General features: G+C 36.8%; 1 protein-coding gene across 2 annotated transcripts in view; it reads left to right on the top strand.

Annotated features, from left to right (window-relative positions):
- Positions 1 to 17255, top strand: part of sfswap (splicing factor SWAP) — a 95322-nt gene that overhangs the window by 31744 nt on the left and 46323 nt on the right. For both annotated transcript variants that reach the window (XM_058757420.1, XM_058757421.1), the window contains exons 11-12: positions 16374 to 16458; positions 16800 to 17039. In XM_058757420.1, coding sequence (XP_058613403.1) covers positions 16374 to 16458; positions 16800 to 17039 — 325 coding nt within the window. The remainder of the gene's footprint in view (positions 1 to 16373; positions 16459 to 16799; positions 17040 to 17255) is intronic.

Here is a 17255-nt window from a genome sequence, read left to right on the forward strand (position 1 = left end):
TTTAATCAGAAACACAGTATAAATATTATTTGTGTATTTTGCTTTCATTTTTATTAGAAGTAGGCCAACAGTGCCCCCTACGGAATTAAAACTCCTTACTGAACGAGAGCATTAGGACCCGTGGGACGCTGCTGCTGCACATGCTATTACTGTTTAACGGCTCATTCCGTTCGTGCATTCTCAGTTTAAATGTAGCGACCCAAAACACTAAATCGAATCACCATTCAGGCAAAATTTTGCTTCAAGAATGAGCCACACTGTTGACATGATCTAATCGCTAGCACACCCTGAGCACATGTGAGTTAATGTATTCCTCTTATCGGCATAATTTTTCATATCGGGCCGATGCCGATATTTACATTTAAAGCCATCATCGGCCAATTCCGATATTGGTCCGATAATATCGTGTATCCCTAAAAATTTGTATTAAATTAAGCTTATGTTTAAAAAATAAATAAATAAAATAATTCTTTCAATTAAATAATTAACATTGAATCAATCAATGGTTAATCATTAAAAGACATATATAAAAAATTAAAAAAAGATACCAAAAGAGATATCAGTGATAGCGATATCAGTTAAAGTAATTATTTCAATATTAAAACTCTCTCCTCTACCTGTATCTGTTTAATTTGACTGGATTTTCAGGATTTTGACTAAATGATTAGTTGATAATTCTTAATAATTATTTGTTAATTTATCACTAGTATTTGAATAGAAATGTTAAATAATTTATTAGTATTCTCCTCATAACATGTCATGTTTTCAGACAGTGTGTTTGTGTTATTAAAAATGTTTATTTAATATTGATTTTATTACCATTAATACTTACGTGGTTACACTTTATTTTAAGGTCTCCTTGTTACGGTGTGATTATACATTTAAGTACTGAGTAATATTAATTAACTACATGTACTTACTATATGGTTAGGGTTAGGATTAGGGTTCAGTTTAGGGATATGTAATGTTATGCATGTAATTGTGCATAATTAATTTATTTAATTAATAGTAAGTACATGTAACGTGTAACAGGGACACCTTAAAATAAAGTGTTACCAATTATGTTCACAGAAAATAAGTATCTTTCTCCAGTAAAAACTTTATAAACTTAATCAATTCAATTAACATTGATGAATAAGTCATTGATTAATTGGTCAAACTGAAGTATGTAATTATTAAAATTTTTAATTAGTCTCTCCTATCCCTATTTCATGTGCAACCTGCTAAATTGTACACTCAGCCAGTTGTATTAGTTTGGGGCAGGATTGTTTGTTTTTTGACTAGTAGAAACTTATTTACCAGGTTATTTTTGGAAACCCATTTGGTAAAGCCAATAGCACAATTCAGCTTTAACATCACTGTGTGTACTCAGGCTAATCCAAGTTTATTAGCAACTGATCTCAGACTGTGAACAGCAAATGTCTTGACCGCTGTCTGCCAGAAAATGACATCTTGATATATTTACCAGTCAATTAGTCATGTTGACTTGAAAAAGATGTCAAGAATAACAGGAATAATTATAGCTGTTAATTCCCATCTTGATTTTTTTTTTTTTGGCATTTATTTATTTATTTATTTTTAAGTTTATTTGTTGTCATGCGTATTCTGCCTCTAATGGTGTGTGTGATGCTGTAAATCCATTATGCTAAAACTACTTGTTGTTTTCCCTGTCATTACTGCTTATTAACTCACTGGTCATCCTTAATGGATTGAGAGGCAAGATCGACTAACTGTGCAGCTGTGCATTATTGAATATAAGGAACGTTCCAGTGAATTGAATTAGAGTAAGAGGGTTTTTATGGATGCATCTGCCTGTAAGTGCTCAGAGTGGCCTTTCTGTATTTCTCCCACGCATAGCACTAGCTAATACAAATTTTGTAAGCAAGTGATAGACTGATATTATGTTTATAGTAGAAAGGAGGTGGGATTCATCATAATATCTGTATGGTAGAACACATACATGCTTTAAGCGATCATTGACCTGTGATCTGCGTAAATCAATCTTATGCTAATGGACCCATTCTCAGCTTTAAATTGATATTGCATGCAGTTCAACGTTTAAGTGATCTAAATTCAGAGTTGCCATAATCAGACTGTTTTCAGGTTTAGTAATGTGGCTTTATTTTTAAGGAGCACATTTAGCCTGTAAATCAAACTGTAGAGCACGGCGCTTGCAACACTGAGGTCATGGGTTGGATTCCCAGGGAATGCATGAACTAATAAAATGTAGACCTTGAATGTAATCCAAGCCTCTTTAGATAAAAGCATCTGCCAAATGCATAAATGTAAATGTAAAGACCATAACAGTAATATGTGCTTCTGAATATTAATTATGCTTGCCTAGGGGAATTACCTGACTGGCTATTAGGAAGACATTAAGTATGTGCTAATCAACTGGTGAATTAAAAATACCCTATTATTGTAAAGGTGTCTTTCATGAATATTTATTAAGTTACTTGACTGGACGCTCATTGGAATGTTGCCAAGTAACTTATGCATGGTCTAATTAATATTCACTGTACCTTAAATTCACTGGGTGCACATACATAACAAGGTTACATGTTCAGAAACAGTTAGATGAAGCATGACATAATGAAATAGGAAAAAGTAGATGGAACTAAAGACGTACCTGCATATATTAGGTAGAAAGTAACAAAAAGCAGCCAATCACAGTGTGAAATGTAATTTGCATAGGTTAACGAGTTTTTATGATGGTATTATAAGATTTGGTATCAGATGTCACTTGCACAAGTTTACATACATTGAGTTGAGTCTGTAGCTGCTGTTTTTCCACAGTGTGTGATTATGATCAACAGTTTGTCTGAAGATCCTCCTTTCCTTAATGAGACCGCCGGCTGCGAGCTTTGGCTGTGTGCCTCTGTTGGTGTGTGTTTAGGTCAGAAATGTGAGGATCAGGCTCTGATGTGCGGTTTTGTGTGCGCTGCACTGCTTTCATCCAGGGCTAAGAAGAGACTTTGGGAGCTCAGATGATATTGATTCCTTTTCCGGTTGCCATGGCGTAGTCATCCCTGCAAACTCTGGCTCTTTGATACCTCAGTGTGTTTTTGAGGGTAGAGTTTCTGGTTTGGTCAGTTCACTCATTCATACCTTTAATGTTCTTGGATATCAGTTGAATGTGTTAATTTAGTGATGAATTATTTAAAAAGTAACATGTTTAAAAAATTTAAGCAATTAATCATGCCCCCTGATCTATATTTATTTATATTTAAATGTATTTTTCACAATTCAAGCCTGATTTCATTTGATTAATTAATCCGGCATATGTAATTAATTACATTTTAAACATTTAGGTATTGGCAGCCCTTGTTCTGAACGAACTTCAAATTAGGAATGTGTGATATTTATCATCTACAATAATTTCATAATTGTTGTTTTAATGATGTGGGAGCTGACATCATCGTGTCACTCACTTTGAACGAATCATTTGAATGAATGATTCAGTGAACCTCTCATTAAGACAGGGCCTTGCTGACACCTTCTGATGGTTTTACTGTCATACATATTTATACTTGACAGGCCCAAACCAGCCAAGGTACCTGCAGAACACACTCAAAATTTTGTTAAAAAATAAAAATGTCCAAAAATTAATTATTTTATGGTCAGACATATTTACTTGCATGGGTTGTTTTACATGTAGTTGCAGAAAGAAAAATATGAAATAAGAATATACACACTTTTTTATGCCATAAAAGAACCATTTTTGCTTGAAACATATTTTTTCTTAGTGTGAAGAACATCTTAAAAATCTAAAGAACTTTTTGTGGAATGGAAAGGTTCCATGGATGTCAAAGTTTTTTTCGTGAAACTGTAGATGCCAATAAAGAACCTATTTTTAAGACTGTTCTATCATCACTGTGTGAGAAGAGATGCTAGATCTTCTGCCTACATTTGTCTAAATATGGAGCTCGGAACTAATAAGGAATGAAAGGAAATAAGAGCTTAGAAAATTGAGGAAAAAGAGGAAGGAAAGTGTTTTAGTGGGAAAATTAGATGAAATGTTCCATTGTTGCAATCAACGCAACAACGCTGTGCTCACAGCAGGATCTTATGTTATTTGCTTGCCCTGCCAATAATATTGTCTCCAGAGACTGAGCTGGGCTACGGCTTTAGCTAATTTCCTTGCTTCTTCAGAACTTTTTGCATTATAAGCTGTGCAATTTTTTGTTGTTTATTCATTTTGAATGTCTTCCACTCTTATTTGTACTTCCAACTGGGTGGCAATCATTCCAGCTGCCTGATATGCTGAATGCTTCCCAACCTCTTAAAGCTTTGGCTTTACTTTGGGTGCACAAAATTCGACATGCATTCCCCAAATTAACTGGGTAGAGAGTTCTGGAGATCCCTTGAGCTCATTTTTGGACCGCTGCTAAGCATTGTCTGAAAGAGCGATCAAGTTATATACAGTGGTCCCAAGAAGTATTTGGACTCTCTTGGAAGCTTAAAGGAGTAGTTCATCCAAAAATGAAAGTTTTGTCATCATTTACTCACCCCATGTTCCTTCCAAATGTCTATGACTTTGTTTCTTTCATGGAACACAAAGGAAGGTATTTATTTATTTTAAATGTCTTTTGCAGTCAAAGTAATCAAGGTTCAATATTGTTTGAACCCCAGTTTTCTTCACAGTCTGTTTGTAACAGCTTTAGGGTGACTAAAATTTCATTTTTAGATATAACTGACCCTTTAAATCACTCTTAAAACATCTGAATATCATTACATAAGACCAAGCAATGTATCAAATCAAGTGGCAAATGCAAACAAATAATGTTGAGACTACTACACTTTTCTTTAAAGTTTTTTTTTCTTTTCTCCCCATTTTATATGTATGTGGCTTAAGGCTGTAGTTTCTTTTATGCGAAAAACAAGATTATGCAAAATACCGTTTCATGGCCAGTAAATTTTCTTAGTTCAAGGCTGGCATCGTAAAAAAAATTTAAATTATGCCTTTCCTGCATGAGTATTTTGTTTAATATCTTCTTAAATTGCGCGTTTTATCACATCATTAGAGTGAATAAGTGAACTGATAGAAAAACTGAACCATGTCTAAGCACTGTCAGATGAAGCGAGTTTGCAGTGCATCTGCATTCATGCACACTTCAGTGCTTTTTCATTTAAGTAATTTTGGAGGGGTTTTATTTGCGCGGTCAGGGTAGAAATCCGGAGGTTCAGAGGAAGGACAGAGGAAGCCCCAAGCCTGTGAAAATCAATTTATTCTTGTAACTTGTGTGCATACCTCAAGGACACCATCCCACAACCTAGTTCTTTGAGTATCATACTACGCGATGGAAGTTTATGTGGTTAGTCATATTTCACCAACACCCGCTGCCTCATTAAAACCAGTGTCCCACCAAGTGCCTGAAAGCCCTTTTTCTGCTTATGGCTGAATAAAAGTTGTATCAAATTAATAATAAGTGCAGAATATCCCAAACGCACACGCAGAAGAACCACAATCTAATATCTCAACATGAATGTTTTTTTGCATTGCATGATGTTCCTTTGTTCCTCCTCACTTATTCAGGATCCACCGAAAATGCTTGGCTTGATTCGCAAAGTTCAGCATCCCTGTAAATTCGTCGGTCTCAGCCAGCATTTATACTCGATGTTCTGGGATCTTCTTCAAAGCGAGTGACATTTGGTTCAGATTTCTCCATCTCCGCAACGTCTGACTGCTTTAAGTCAGCTATATTTAACCACATTTCATATGTTTTCACCCCCTTAGTATAATTTTTTTTGGAAGTATGTGAGGGAACTTGTGCTGTAAAAAGCTTTTACAAGGCAGAATTGTGTCAGGAGACTCTCAGGGACTGCTGTGGCTTGACTTTTAGAGGAAAATGTATTGTCCTCTATGGTTCAAGCTCTTTGAATTATTTTTAAGGTCAGGTGAGGAGTTTGACCTTAAAGCTGGCAGGTTCTTAAAGTCACGATTCTTGTAATTGCGATCCAGTCTCGCATTAAAAACCATCTGCTTCAGCCATCATCACAGTTCTTGAGGTGTTCTCTTTGAAGAACATGTACTTATGTTTAATAAGGTCTTTTTAAACATGGTAATGGTTGTTCCGGATCCCATTGCCCTGTTTTATTTCTCCTTAGCAGACCTTTCTCAGACAAAGTTATAGTCTAGTATGGCACTTAATGTGTTTATCAAAGAAAAACAGGGTCTGGTGAGTATGTAAGATGATAGCATAATGTTGTTTTTTCTGTGCTCTCGTTAATGGTCTAATTATTTGATATTTCAGTCTTTTAAAACTGCAAAGATCCTCCAAGTTAATTTGAATGAAATCGACTAAGTTTTGTTCTTGTTTGGCATTCTAGAAACCTGAATGGGGAGTATATTTTTGCTTGATTTGGTGAGGTCCTTGTTAATATTTTCTTGTGTAATAATGAAGGCTTTTGGCTAGTCCCTCAACTTCATAAATCATCAATATTGTTTTTGTGCTGCAGCTTTTCAGCTTCTCCATAAGATATAAATTCTGCACCGCTGACGTTTCCAGCTCTGAGGTTTTGGCACGCACTCATGTTTAAATGAAAAAGTCGGCCTTTTAGCTGCTTTTAATGAAAAGTGGAAACATTTCTCTGCTGTTCCAGACCTCTGTGTAACTGAGCTTTTCATTTGATGTTTTTTTTTTCATTTGTCTTTCTTTTTATTGCACGTAATGGAAAGGAGCGGGTTGATATTTCATTTGTCGTACGTGTCTATACCACCAACAACTATGTATATACCCATTTCCTCACAAACATTATAACATGTTATTAAAAATTTGATCAAGAACGACCCTCCATCCTCCACTCTTGAGCAACTATTTTTATACATTAGAAGGATTTTTTGAGCTGCACAGAGCTTATTACATAGCTCTCTAGAATACTTGATTCTTATTGGCTGATCGCAGTATCCTGCTGATATTTTAGTATAATGGCTACTGAACTAGATATGTGAATGTTGTCCCTGGCAGCCAATTTCCTAGATAGCTAGTTTCATCCCTCTCGTAACACAGTGCATTATTTTTTTGTTAAAATAATTTCAACTTAGATCAATATTTCATGTCCTCTTTATTTATTTATTTGGTTTTATTATTTATTTATAAGCAGCTATCTAAGCAACATAATAATGAACTGTCGTTTGGCCATTATTGCAAAGTAAACCCCTTCAAGGTTTTACAAAGCCGATCCACTTTGCATTGGGATCCAGATCAGCCTTTTGAGGTTTAATTTGCGATAATGAATGGCGTTATCCCTGACATATATATATTTTTTTTTTTAATAATTTAAAAAATCCTCTCTACTCTCTTTTTTCAAGTTTTTGCCTCTGCCAATATGTCATGTTTTTTTCTTAAATTAAAGTAAATTAAAGCTTTCGTTTTTAGAAGTGTTTATTTTTTTACCCTCTGGCATGGTTTCTGCATTCCCTTTCATATCCAACAGACTGCTTTAAAAACATGAAAAGTGAAAGACAGGAATTATCTTTGTTGTGGTTTTTGAGGGCGGTAGGAAGTGAAAGACATGTCCTCTGTACATATAATATTTTCCAAATATTACTCTGAATTTATTTTTAATTTTTTAATTACACTTGTTTTGTTTAATCAAAAGAATTATGAATATTTATCGATGATTAGTGGTGTTACCTTGAGGCGGTTAAAAAAAAAAATAGAGGGCTGCTAATAATCATGTTTTACTTTGGCAGATGGATGTGCACCACACTTGTCAGTGACTTTGAGAAATGCCTTCGGGCACCAGTATCTCAGCTACGACAGTGGCGCTTAAAAGCTGTCTGCACATTTCTAGCAGTGTGCCACTTTACAGCCCTCTCTAGGGCACTTTTACCTCAACTAAACCATTTTTGATCATGTGTCCTTCTCTCTTTTTTATGTACATCCAAGGCTGCAGCTTCCCTTTGGTTTCTGGTGATTACAATGCTTGAAAAAGTGAATGAAATCCACAGGGTCTTGAATATAGACTACAGGCAGCATGTGGAGGAGGAGACTGACCACTTGTAGAAAAATGAATCATGAATTGCTGTGCTCAACATAGTGGTTATAGAAAAGGATGTGATTCTTTTGAGGAAAGAAAGTATTTATTTTTATTTTTTTTAATGTAAAGCAGTCAGTTAGCTTGTTGGTAAAGGCTTATTCTGGTCTATTGCTGGTCTATAAGTGGATTATCTTGAATTTGAGGTAAAGAGTTGAATTTTAATACCATAGATGTCAGATTTTTGGTTATTTGACCAAATATCGTGTTTTTGTACACTGGCATTCAAAAGTTTGGAATCAAGATATTTAAAGTTTTTGAATAAAGTCTCTAATGCTAGGCTGCATTTATTTTAAGAAAAAAAAAAAAATGTGAGGAAAACACATGCTGCGTCCCAATTCGCATACTATCTGTCCTAAATAGTATTCGAAAATAGAATTAGTATGTCCCGAATCATAGTATGTTTAAAAAAGTATGCCAAAGATTCCCGGATGGTCTACTACTTCCGGCTAGAATTCGAAGTGCAGATCGATGCACACTCTAACGGCTAATATTGCCCACAACACATTGCACGGTGGACAAGGAATCGATCAGAACTACAAACACGCATAAAACGTGTTAAAAAAAACTACAAACATGGCGGATATGCGAGACCAACGGACAGGTAGAGAAAGTGATTTGAGTGATAAATAATCAATGTCTAACCTGATTAAAAAATATGAATTTAATGTTATCCACCTTATATTTCACCTGCAGCAACACTGTGAACTTTTATAATGATACGTTTGGTCATTAACTTTTAAATGCATCATTATGCAAACACATGAGCAGAGTTCTCGTGAAAGACCATGATGTGCTTCTTTATTTCTCTCCAGTAGGGTAGGAAATCAAATTAAAGGAAATGTGGATGATGTTAACCGTGATAAGATGATTAACAGGGCAGTTTAAACAGTGACAGGATGCACATAACTAAGCAACAGAGCGTCCGTTAAAGAAGCAGCTATGACGAAGTAGTATGTCCCAAAGCCTGCCTACTATTCTGCTACATACTCAAAAGTATGTACTTTTTCTTCACAAAAAGAGTACATACTTTTAGGGCATAGTATAAGTAGGCGAATTGGGACGCAGCAATAGTAATGTTATGAAATATTTTAAAATGCAAAATAACTGTTTTCTGATTGAATTTATTTCAAAATATAATTTTTCATGTGATGCCAAAGCTGAATTTTCAGCCGACATTACTGCAGTCTTCAGTATCACGTGATTCTTCAGGTTCTTCTTTAATTTTTGTTTGTGTCTCCCCTCGCACTCTTTTGCAACATGTTTGCTTCTCATCTTGTCCTGTCTCACGTCTCACATAGTTCACTTAAGGACCAACTGAGGTGCCAGGGTATCTGTTTTCCGTCAAGTCACAAGACTACCGTATTCTCTCGTACCTACTTTAAAAGCACAGTTTGTAATTACTGCAACTGGCAGGCCATTAGCAGCGGTGCAAGAACAAACAGAAGCTCTTCCTGTTCACTTCTGTGGTGATTAAGCAGGCATATTTGCAAACCCCAACCTCTGTTTTAAACCTACGGCTGAGTCTTTGTCTTTGACCGTCTGCTTCATCAATTATAGATTGTATCTGTAATTAGAATCTCTCTGTCAATCCTAGCATTTTGTGCTCCTTAGCGTCCTTTATGTCTGTTCTAATTGTAAAGAAAATTATCCAGTGTGTTTAATCGAAGCCTTGATGATTACAGTCTTACAGTATGAACGTCCCAGTGTTTCTGTGGTTATTTTTGAAATAATTATTTAGTTTCATCCTTCAGTTTGTAAAAATTACAGATGGGTCACAATGGATTACTCTTATTTAAATATATATTTTTTTTTTTACACTTTCAAATGCACCAGCTTTCTTAAGTTTTTACAGCTTTTATTAAGATTAATGTTAATTTTTAAATACACTTGTCCATTACTAATCTGTTTATTCAATACATTTTGATTCATATAACTTGAAACATTAAAAATGTATTACATGTAGAAATTAACATTGGTTTACAAATGCTATAAAAGTATTGTTTGCTTCTAGTTTCCTTATATGCAATACATTTTCTAATGTTAACAGATTTACCAATGGAACTTTATTGTAACATTTTGTTTTTGTTTATTCATTTTCATTTTTTAGAAGTGTTGCTCTTAACATGCCATGCTTTAGCAGTACAGTAATGCAAATCACTGTTATGTTATAGTTAACTTTTCTAAAGTTTATCCACCAAACTCTACATGTGTTAACATCAGCAGTGAGAGTGCTAATATTATCTGTGCATATCTAATCTTTGTCTTTGTAGCTTTGTCTTGACCTTCCGCCTACAAAAATAGTCCTACCACTAAAAGGATGTTTTAATGGACAAATACAATTTGCAGAAGTGCTTTAGCAAAAACATTTTTTTCTGCCTTAAATCCTCCCTTGACCCATAGACTTCCATTGAAAATGTCTTGTCCCATAGACTTCTATTAGCCGCTTTTCCACTGTTGGGCCAGTGCAAGCCCGTGCTTTAAACAGGCCGGGTGGGCCTAATAGCCTCGGACCTGTAGCACCGAGCCAAAAATCACGATGCGTTTCCACCATTGGGCCAGAAGCTCCGCTGCGCTTCACTAAAACCCACCCTTTACACAACTCTCAGGAACAACGTCACGCAACCCCGTCATTTCACTGACAAAGAGAAGTTATTAGAAAACTAATAAGAAATCACAAAACGAACATGATAAAAGCAGCTGTTTGCTTGCATGTTTTGTTAAAGATTTAAATCCAAAAGCATCGATGTTATACAATGATAAGTGATACATTGATCATAATGAATTAATTTATCAGGATTGAAAATGTAGTCACACAGAAATAAAGCGGTGTGAACCGTTATTTCACAATAGAAAGAGGACACATAACCTACTTATTCAGTCGAATCTGTTTCTGATTATTATTAGTCACAGTATACACCACATTTAAAAAGTGATGGTTTCTATATTTTTTTTTTTTTTTTTCCATCTAAAATACGACCCGAGTAGTAGAGAGAGCTCCCGAACAAAAAACATTATTATATTTTTTGACATGCGCAGAGCGTAGACGAGATGAGACTTATCTAGGGTTCCAAAGGGGTGGAAAATTTCCGGAAACTTTCCAAAAATCACTGGAATATTCCAAAAAATCCTGGAAAGTTTCCAAAATTTCTGGAATATTTCTGAAATTTACTGGAAATTTCCCACCTTTTTGCAACCTTACTTATGACCGATAAAATACGTTACTAAATGAATAACGTTAACGTTACATGATTGTGATGGAGAATGAGAAGCTGACATCTGATTTCTTCAAGCGGTCGTAACTTATTTATCATGTTTACTATGGTAACGTTAATGGCTAGCGTGCATAGTCTTTTGCATCGCTTATAAATATTTCTGCCTTGTATGGTGATCATAATCCACATTGGATCTCAAACAGAAGTTATTTCAAACACTCGCTGCTGTCTGAAAGTGAGTTTTGAGCTAAAGTTATTTTAAAAGTCTTTAATGCTGGTGTTATAGCTGTTAACTTTATGAAATTATCCTTGGCGCTGGCACTCTCCCGATGCGGAGAAACTCCGCCTTTGTTCATAACCACTCCTCTAGCCCCAGCTGGCCCGCTTCAGCTCAAGGTTTTCATGGGGCCAAAAAACCCTGGCCGTTGGCCCCGAGGAAGCACCGATGAGGCACAATCAAGCCCAGGAAGTGACAGTGGAAACGCGCAACTGGCCCTGGCATGCACTAGCACGCCAGCTTTTGGCCCAACAGTGGAAACGCAGCTATTGTAAATGCCTTGCCCTGTAGACTTCCACTGCAAATGCCTTGCCCTGTGGACTTTCATTCTAAATGTATTGCCCCTAGACTTCCATTTTGAATGCTTTGTCACATTGGCTTTCATTGTAAATGCCTTGCCTCATAGATGTCCATTGTGAATGCTTTGATCCATTGATATCCACTGTAAATGCCTTGCCTCATAGACTTCAGCTGTAATTGCATGGCTGTAGATGGTTTTTTGTTTAATATACAAGTTGAGGGATGTGTAGTATCTTTCTTTCTCCCTTTTTCCTTCCCTCTCTTATCCCTCACTCTCCCCAGTCCTCCTGTTCATTGTCGTCCTTACCATATCTCCATGTATTTTATCTAGCTTTCTAGTCCAGTTAGCTCTGCGCTTGCAGCTTGAAAACCATTGTTCTTGATTTGTCTCTTTACTCGGTCTGCAGTACTTCAGCTCGCCTTTGAAGAGGTGAAAGAGCCAAAGAGTGCTTCAGTCACCCTGCTTTCTTTGTTTGCCGCCTTTCATTGTATTCTCCTCTGGGAAAATGAACCACATTTGCACCTCTCTCCTCCCTCACCCTTCCATCCCTTGTTATTCCAATTTGTTTTGTCGCTTTTTTATCCATTGTTGTAGTGCCCTGCTTTTCTGTGAGCAGGAAGGGAACGCTGTGACAGGGCGGCAGTGGATTCGTCAGATAGCCCAACCGTCCTCGGGCTAGTGCGTTGATGGCTTGATTAGTGGAAATAATCAAACTGTACACAAGACCTCCAACAGCTCATTTAAACTGAATAATTAAGAGAACAGGGGCAGCATCAATAAATAAGTCACTAGTTTCTTTAAAGCAGTATTTTTGATTTGTTGTGGAATGCACTTTTGTTTTACTTCTGACTTTCTGGAATAAGAAACCTACTTTTGTTGTCACTTTCTGTGCTTTCTGCCACCTGAACTTTTAGAGAATCCTTGCATGTTGTTACAAAAGTGGTTTTGCCACTGCTCAGAAGAAAGTCTGTTTTGTGAACATTGTACTTTCAGTATAAGATATGCTAGAGTTTTCAGTCTGTTTGACATCAAAGTTCTATTCGGTTTGAGTTAGGATGTGAGGAACCTCGCTGAGGAAGAGTCTGGGATTCGATTTGGAGAACATTCTGGTTTAATTTGCCCAAGTGAACTGATATTGATGATGTGCTGATGACAACAGCACTTGCATGGCATCGGTCCCACAGCACCAAAGCATTTCCTGTTGCTGCTTGTCTCTGCAGAAAAAAGCCTTAGGTGAACAGCTAACGTTCTTCATATCTTTGATGCAAGGCAGATGCAATAAGCATGTAATACGGATCACAACCATTTGCTTTTGTAAATGTACATTTCTTACAACATGACAGGTTTTAACACATAATTGTGTCATGTTTGGTATGACTTTTCAGCTTATGATGTGGACTGAAATGTTATGCGGTCAGTTGAAATATTGAAGCATCTTCAAATAAGAGGAGATACAACAATACTGTTGTGCGAACATTTATCAACATTGTGTTCTTGCAGTTGATGGCGTTTCAATGGCAGCATGTAACCTAATGTGAAAGGTTTTAACCAACATTTTTTTGGTGTGGTTTTATCTTTTGTTGTTTTTATCTTTACTTGTGTAATAAATAATTAACATTTTATGCCCAACTTTTTTAAAAGCTTCACCTTCTTTCTTTTATTGCAGTAATAAGATAATAAACTACACTAAAAGACTCCTAGACTGTTTAGTTTATCACTGTGTAAAAACATTTTCCCCTTGTTAACCTTTCCTGTTGTTTAACGACTTTATTTTAAGATTAAAAAACACATGTGCCATCCTTTAGCTGCTTTTTGTTCAGACTTTTGCTTTAGCATAGCACATGTAGGTTTCAGTACTGCACCAAATGGACAAAGACATGTTTAAAAAAAAAAAAAACTTTTTTGATGCCTTCCCTTCACATTTGTTACCTAGCTACAGAGCTAAACAGCTGTTGCTATTCATGGTTGAACTGTACTAATGACGCAACTTTGCCGCTGTTCGGAACCAATTAATACAATGTGAAAATAAATCTTTGGCATCAAGGGAATAGGGCTGAAATGTGAACTCAGAAATGTGAAAATATTCTGAAATGTACATTGTGTGAAGTGAGCAATTTTGTTAGTGAGTAGTCTGATTTAACAAGATCACTAAAGACTGAATTTGATAATGGGCAGATCATTATTTTTTGAGAAATGTTGGCAGAATCATAATTTCCGTGACATTACATCTCTTCGTATGCCTTCATGAGTGACGCCTACCATCATACTCTAAAATTACAGCATGCTAACTCTCCCATAGTCACATTGCTTATCCGTGTTTTGCTTTTATAGAACTACTTCCACATGCCATGGTCCATCAGCATGCGTTTCTTCTGCTGACTTTACCCATAAACCGGATTATGGGATTACCGCCTTTATATGAGAGGATGAAGACATTCTGTATGGCACCATCTCTACATGGAAGAATGTGTTTAAGGAAGCCCAAGGCTGAAGAAGTAATGTTGCTCACAGGGGGAGACTTTAGAACAACCCTTGATTTGTTATTAATGTTCATTTGATATTAATTCAGTGATGTATGTGGACAGCAGAGGTCTTTAACGAAGGATTCTCTGAGAACCAAAGCACACTGAAGTTCTCATTTTTAAAGAAGAGCAATCAGACGGAAACAAATGGACTGCTCAGGAGAGCGTTTGGAATTCATAGCAGTTTTCTTCTTTATGTAGGAGTAGTGATGGGAGTCGTAAGAATTTGAATGATTTGGATTCTGATTTTAAATATACATTTATATTTAAATCAGAGTGGGATAACCTTTTTCCTTTTTACTAATTAATTAAAGAATTGGCTCCATTCTTTATTTTTGTTATTTAAAAAAACTGAATCTGAATAGGACTCATCAAATGTGAATGAAAACCAGTTCTTAATTCTCAACAACACTAGGTTGGAGTACAGGCTACACTGAAACATTCACTCTCCCCACAGTGTCTCTCTTCATTTTTTTTTATCAAAGGTCTGGTCACAGATCCAATCTCCCGCTTTAATTCCTTCATCCTGTCTTTCATTTTTGGGCGAGAGATTTCTAACTGGGTTTAATGTCCTCCTGACCCTTCATCTTACCCAGGGCTACAGTGAGGATCTACAGACACTTCTTTAATAGAGTTGTAAAATATTGAAAACTTCCATTAGGGACACTAAACTTTCAGAATCTCTCTCTTTCGTCCTCTCACTCTGTCATTTTTTTTTCTTGTTACATAACCCGGCAGTGAGATTATGTAGGATTATCACAGCGTGTGTGATTCTCTTTATTATTAGTGGCTATGCCCATTAGCGTACAGCAGTGTAGAATATTCATTTGTACACTTCCGCTGACTCAAACAAAAGAATAAAACACAAAGATTTGGGTCAGTAAAAGGAAAACAACATCTCATTAGTGTGGAAACACTGTAGCTCATTAATACGTTTTTCACCACCCCACAGTATGGAGTCCAGTCCTTCCACATGTATTGAGGTGGAGTCAGACATTTTTGAGCATGCAATCTGCAGGCAGATGGTTGATAAATGAGCATGAGTCCTGCATTGCTCTCACGCTGCATGACCGTGAAGGATCTTGTCGTGATTTTCTCCGCTGCAGAACGTTTCTGAGATTATACTCGTCCATCAGTGTAGCTCCCTGAGTGATACTCAAGCCTGCATCTCATCCTAATAGAGCTCAGACCAAAGCGCATATAGCAAGTTGGAAATGCTCTTTTTGTTTTTCTTTTTTTAAAGATAGTCATTTCTGTGGCATAAAACATAATTGCAAAAATAATCATTGTTTCCAAACAAAGCTTACTTACAATGTTTCTACACATTAATCAGAGAGTGAAAAGTTTTTTTTTTTTTTTTTTTTCCCTGTAGTATAGATTTTAGGAAGGAAGGAAGGATAGAAAGTAAGGAATTTTAAATGGATAGAGGGAATGAAGGAAGGAAGAAAGGAAGGAATGTAAAATTGAAGAAAGGAAGGTAAAATGGAAGGAAGGAATGCAAAATGGAAGGAAGAAGGAAGGAAGGAGGAACAGAAGGGGATGACAGTAGGAAGGAAAAAAGAAAAAGTAAGGGAGAAAAGCAGGAGGGAAGAAAGGAAAAAAGGCAGGAAGAAAGTAAGGTGAAAACTTGAAATGAGTAAACAAGCAGTAAGGAAAGAGAGGGAAGAAAAAGAAAGAAAGGGCACATAGAAAGAACTTGTACATCAAAATATTACACACGTGGCCTTTAAAGGATGAGATGGATTCTCTCTCAGGGTCTTCCTGTAGCCTGAACTCCTTCCATTTCCCTCTTTGCCTCCTCTTCTTCACCTGTGAACAGTATAGAGGAATTACTGGCTCAGAATAACCACATATTCAGTACAAAGAAAGTCCTTTAAAATACTGCCAAGCTCTTGAGAGAGCCTTTGTCTGAAAACTGAGAGCTCAGGATTTTCATCCATAACCTGTGTCTGCAAAGTAAAGTAACTTTGTGTCTCTCTTCCCTGTCTCTCTCTGTTCCTGCCATCCTGGCCTCACAGGATTCGCTGCTTTACAGCAGTGGGGGGGACAGCACAGCAAACTGCTCTTCTGACAAGCAGCAGAACGAGGGCAAGCTCATTAAAGGTAAGACAGCTCTACGCTCCATGAACGAGTCCCCCACCACCTGACCTCAGAACATCCTTGTCAGCCATACTGACATTTCAGAATGTCCTCATGCACCATCCCATGTCTCTCCATCTGTTAATTGCTGTTGTTGTGCTCAAGTTGTTTCACTTAGAGGTCAAAAATGGCGCGCTGACCCCTGTCTCTCTGCTGATGTAAATACAGATGAGCTGTTTGGGCTTGACTGTAATAATCACATCTTTGACCGCAATGACAGTACTTATGCAGCAGATTTGTGCTAAGTGAGGAAGGTTAACGACAGTTACTAAATAAAAGTGTGTCTTTCATTGTCCACTTCCCAGCCTCCTTTGCGCCCATCTGCTTCGCTATAAAGTCAAAAGAAAACGACCTTCTGCCTCTGGAGAAGAACCGTGTGAGACTGGATGATGACTCGGATGAGGATGGGATTAAGGGGGAGGTGCAAGAGGGAACGGAGTTAGCGATAGGATTGGTCGAAGCAGCCACCAGAGAGCCACCTCAACCTCCATTGGCTGAGGAGAAGAAACCGGTACTGTCCCAGGAAGAGCTAGAGGCCAAACAAGGTACACTTCACTAAAGAATTCTTTCGCTCAAAATTAAACATTCTGTCAGCATTTGCTCACCCGCTTGTTGATCCAAACTCTGTGGAGTTGTGTGCTAAAGTCTAAAGTCACTGTAGCTTTAAATGACAAATTAACCAAGATTTAAATCTGCAGAAGGAAGGAGGGATGAACAAAGGACAGGAAAAAAGGGAGTATGGTAGGTACAGTTGGTAGGAC

Source organism: Onychostoma macrolepis, chromosome 21, assembly GCF_012432095.1.
Source record: "Onychostoma macrolepis isolate SWU-2019 chromosome 21, ASM1243209v1, whole genome shotgun sequence".
Classification (NCBI taxonomy): Eukaryota; Metazoa; Chordata; class Actinopteri; order Cypriniformes; family Cyprinidae; genus Onychostoma; species Onychostoma macrolepis.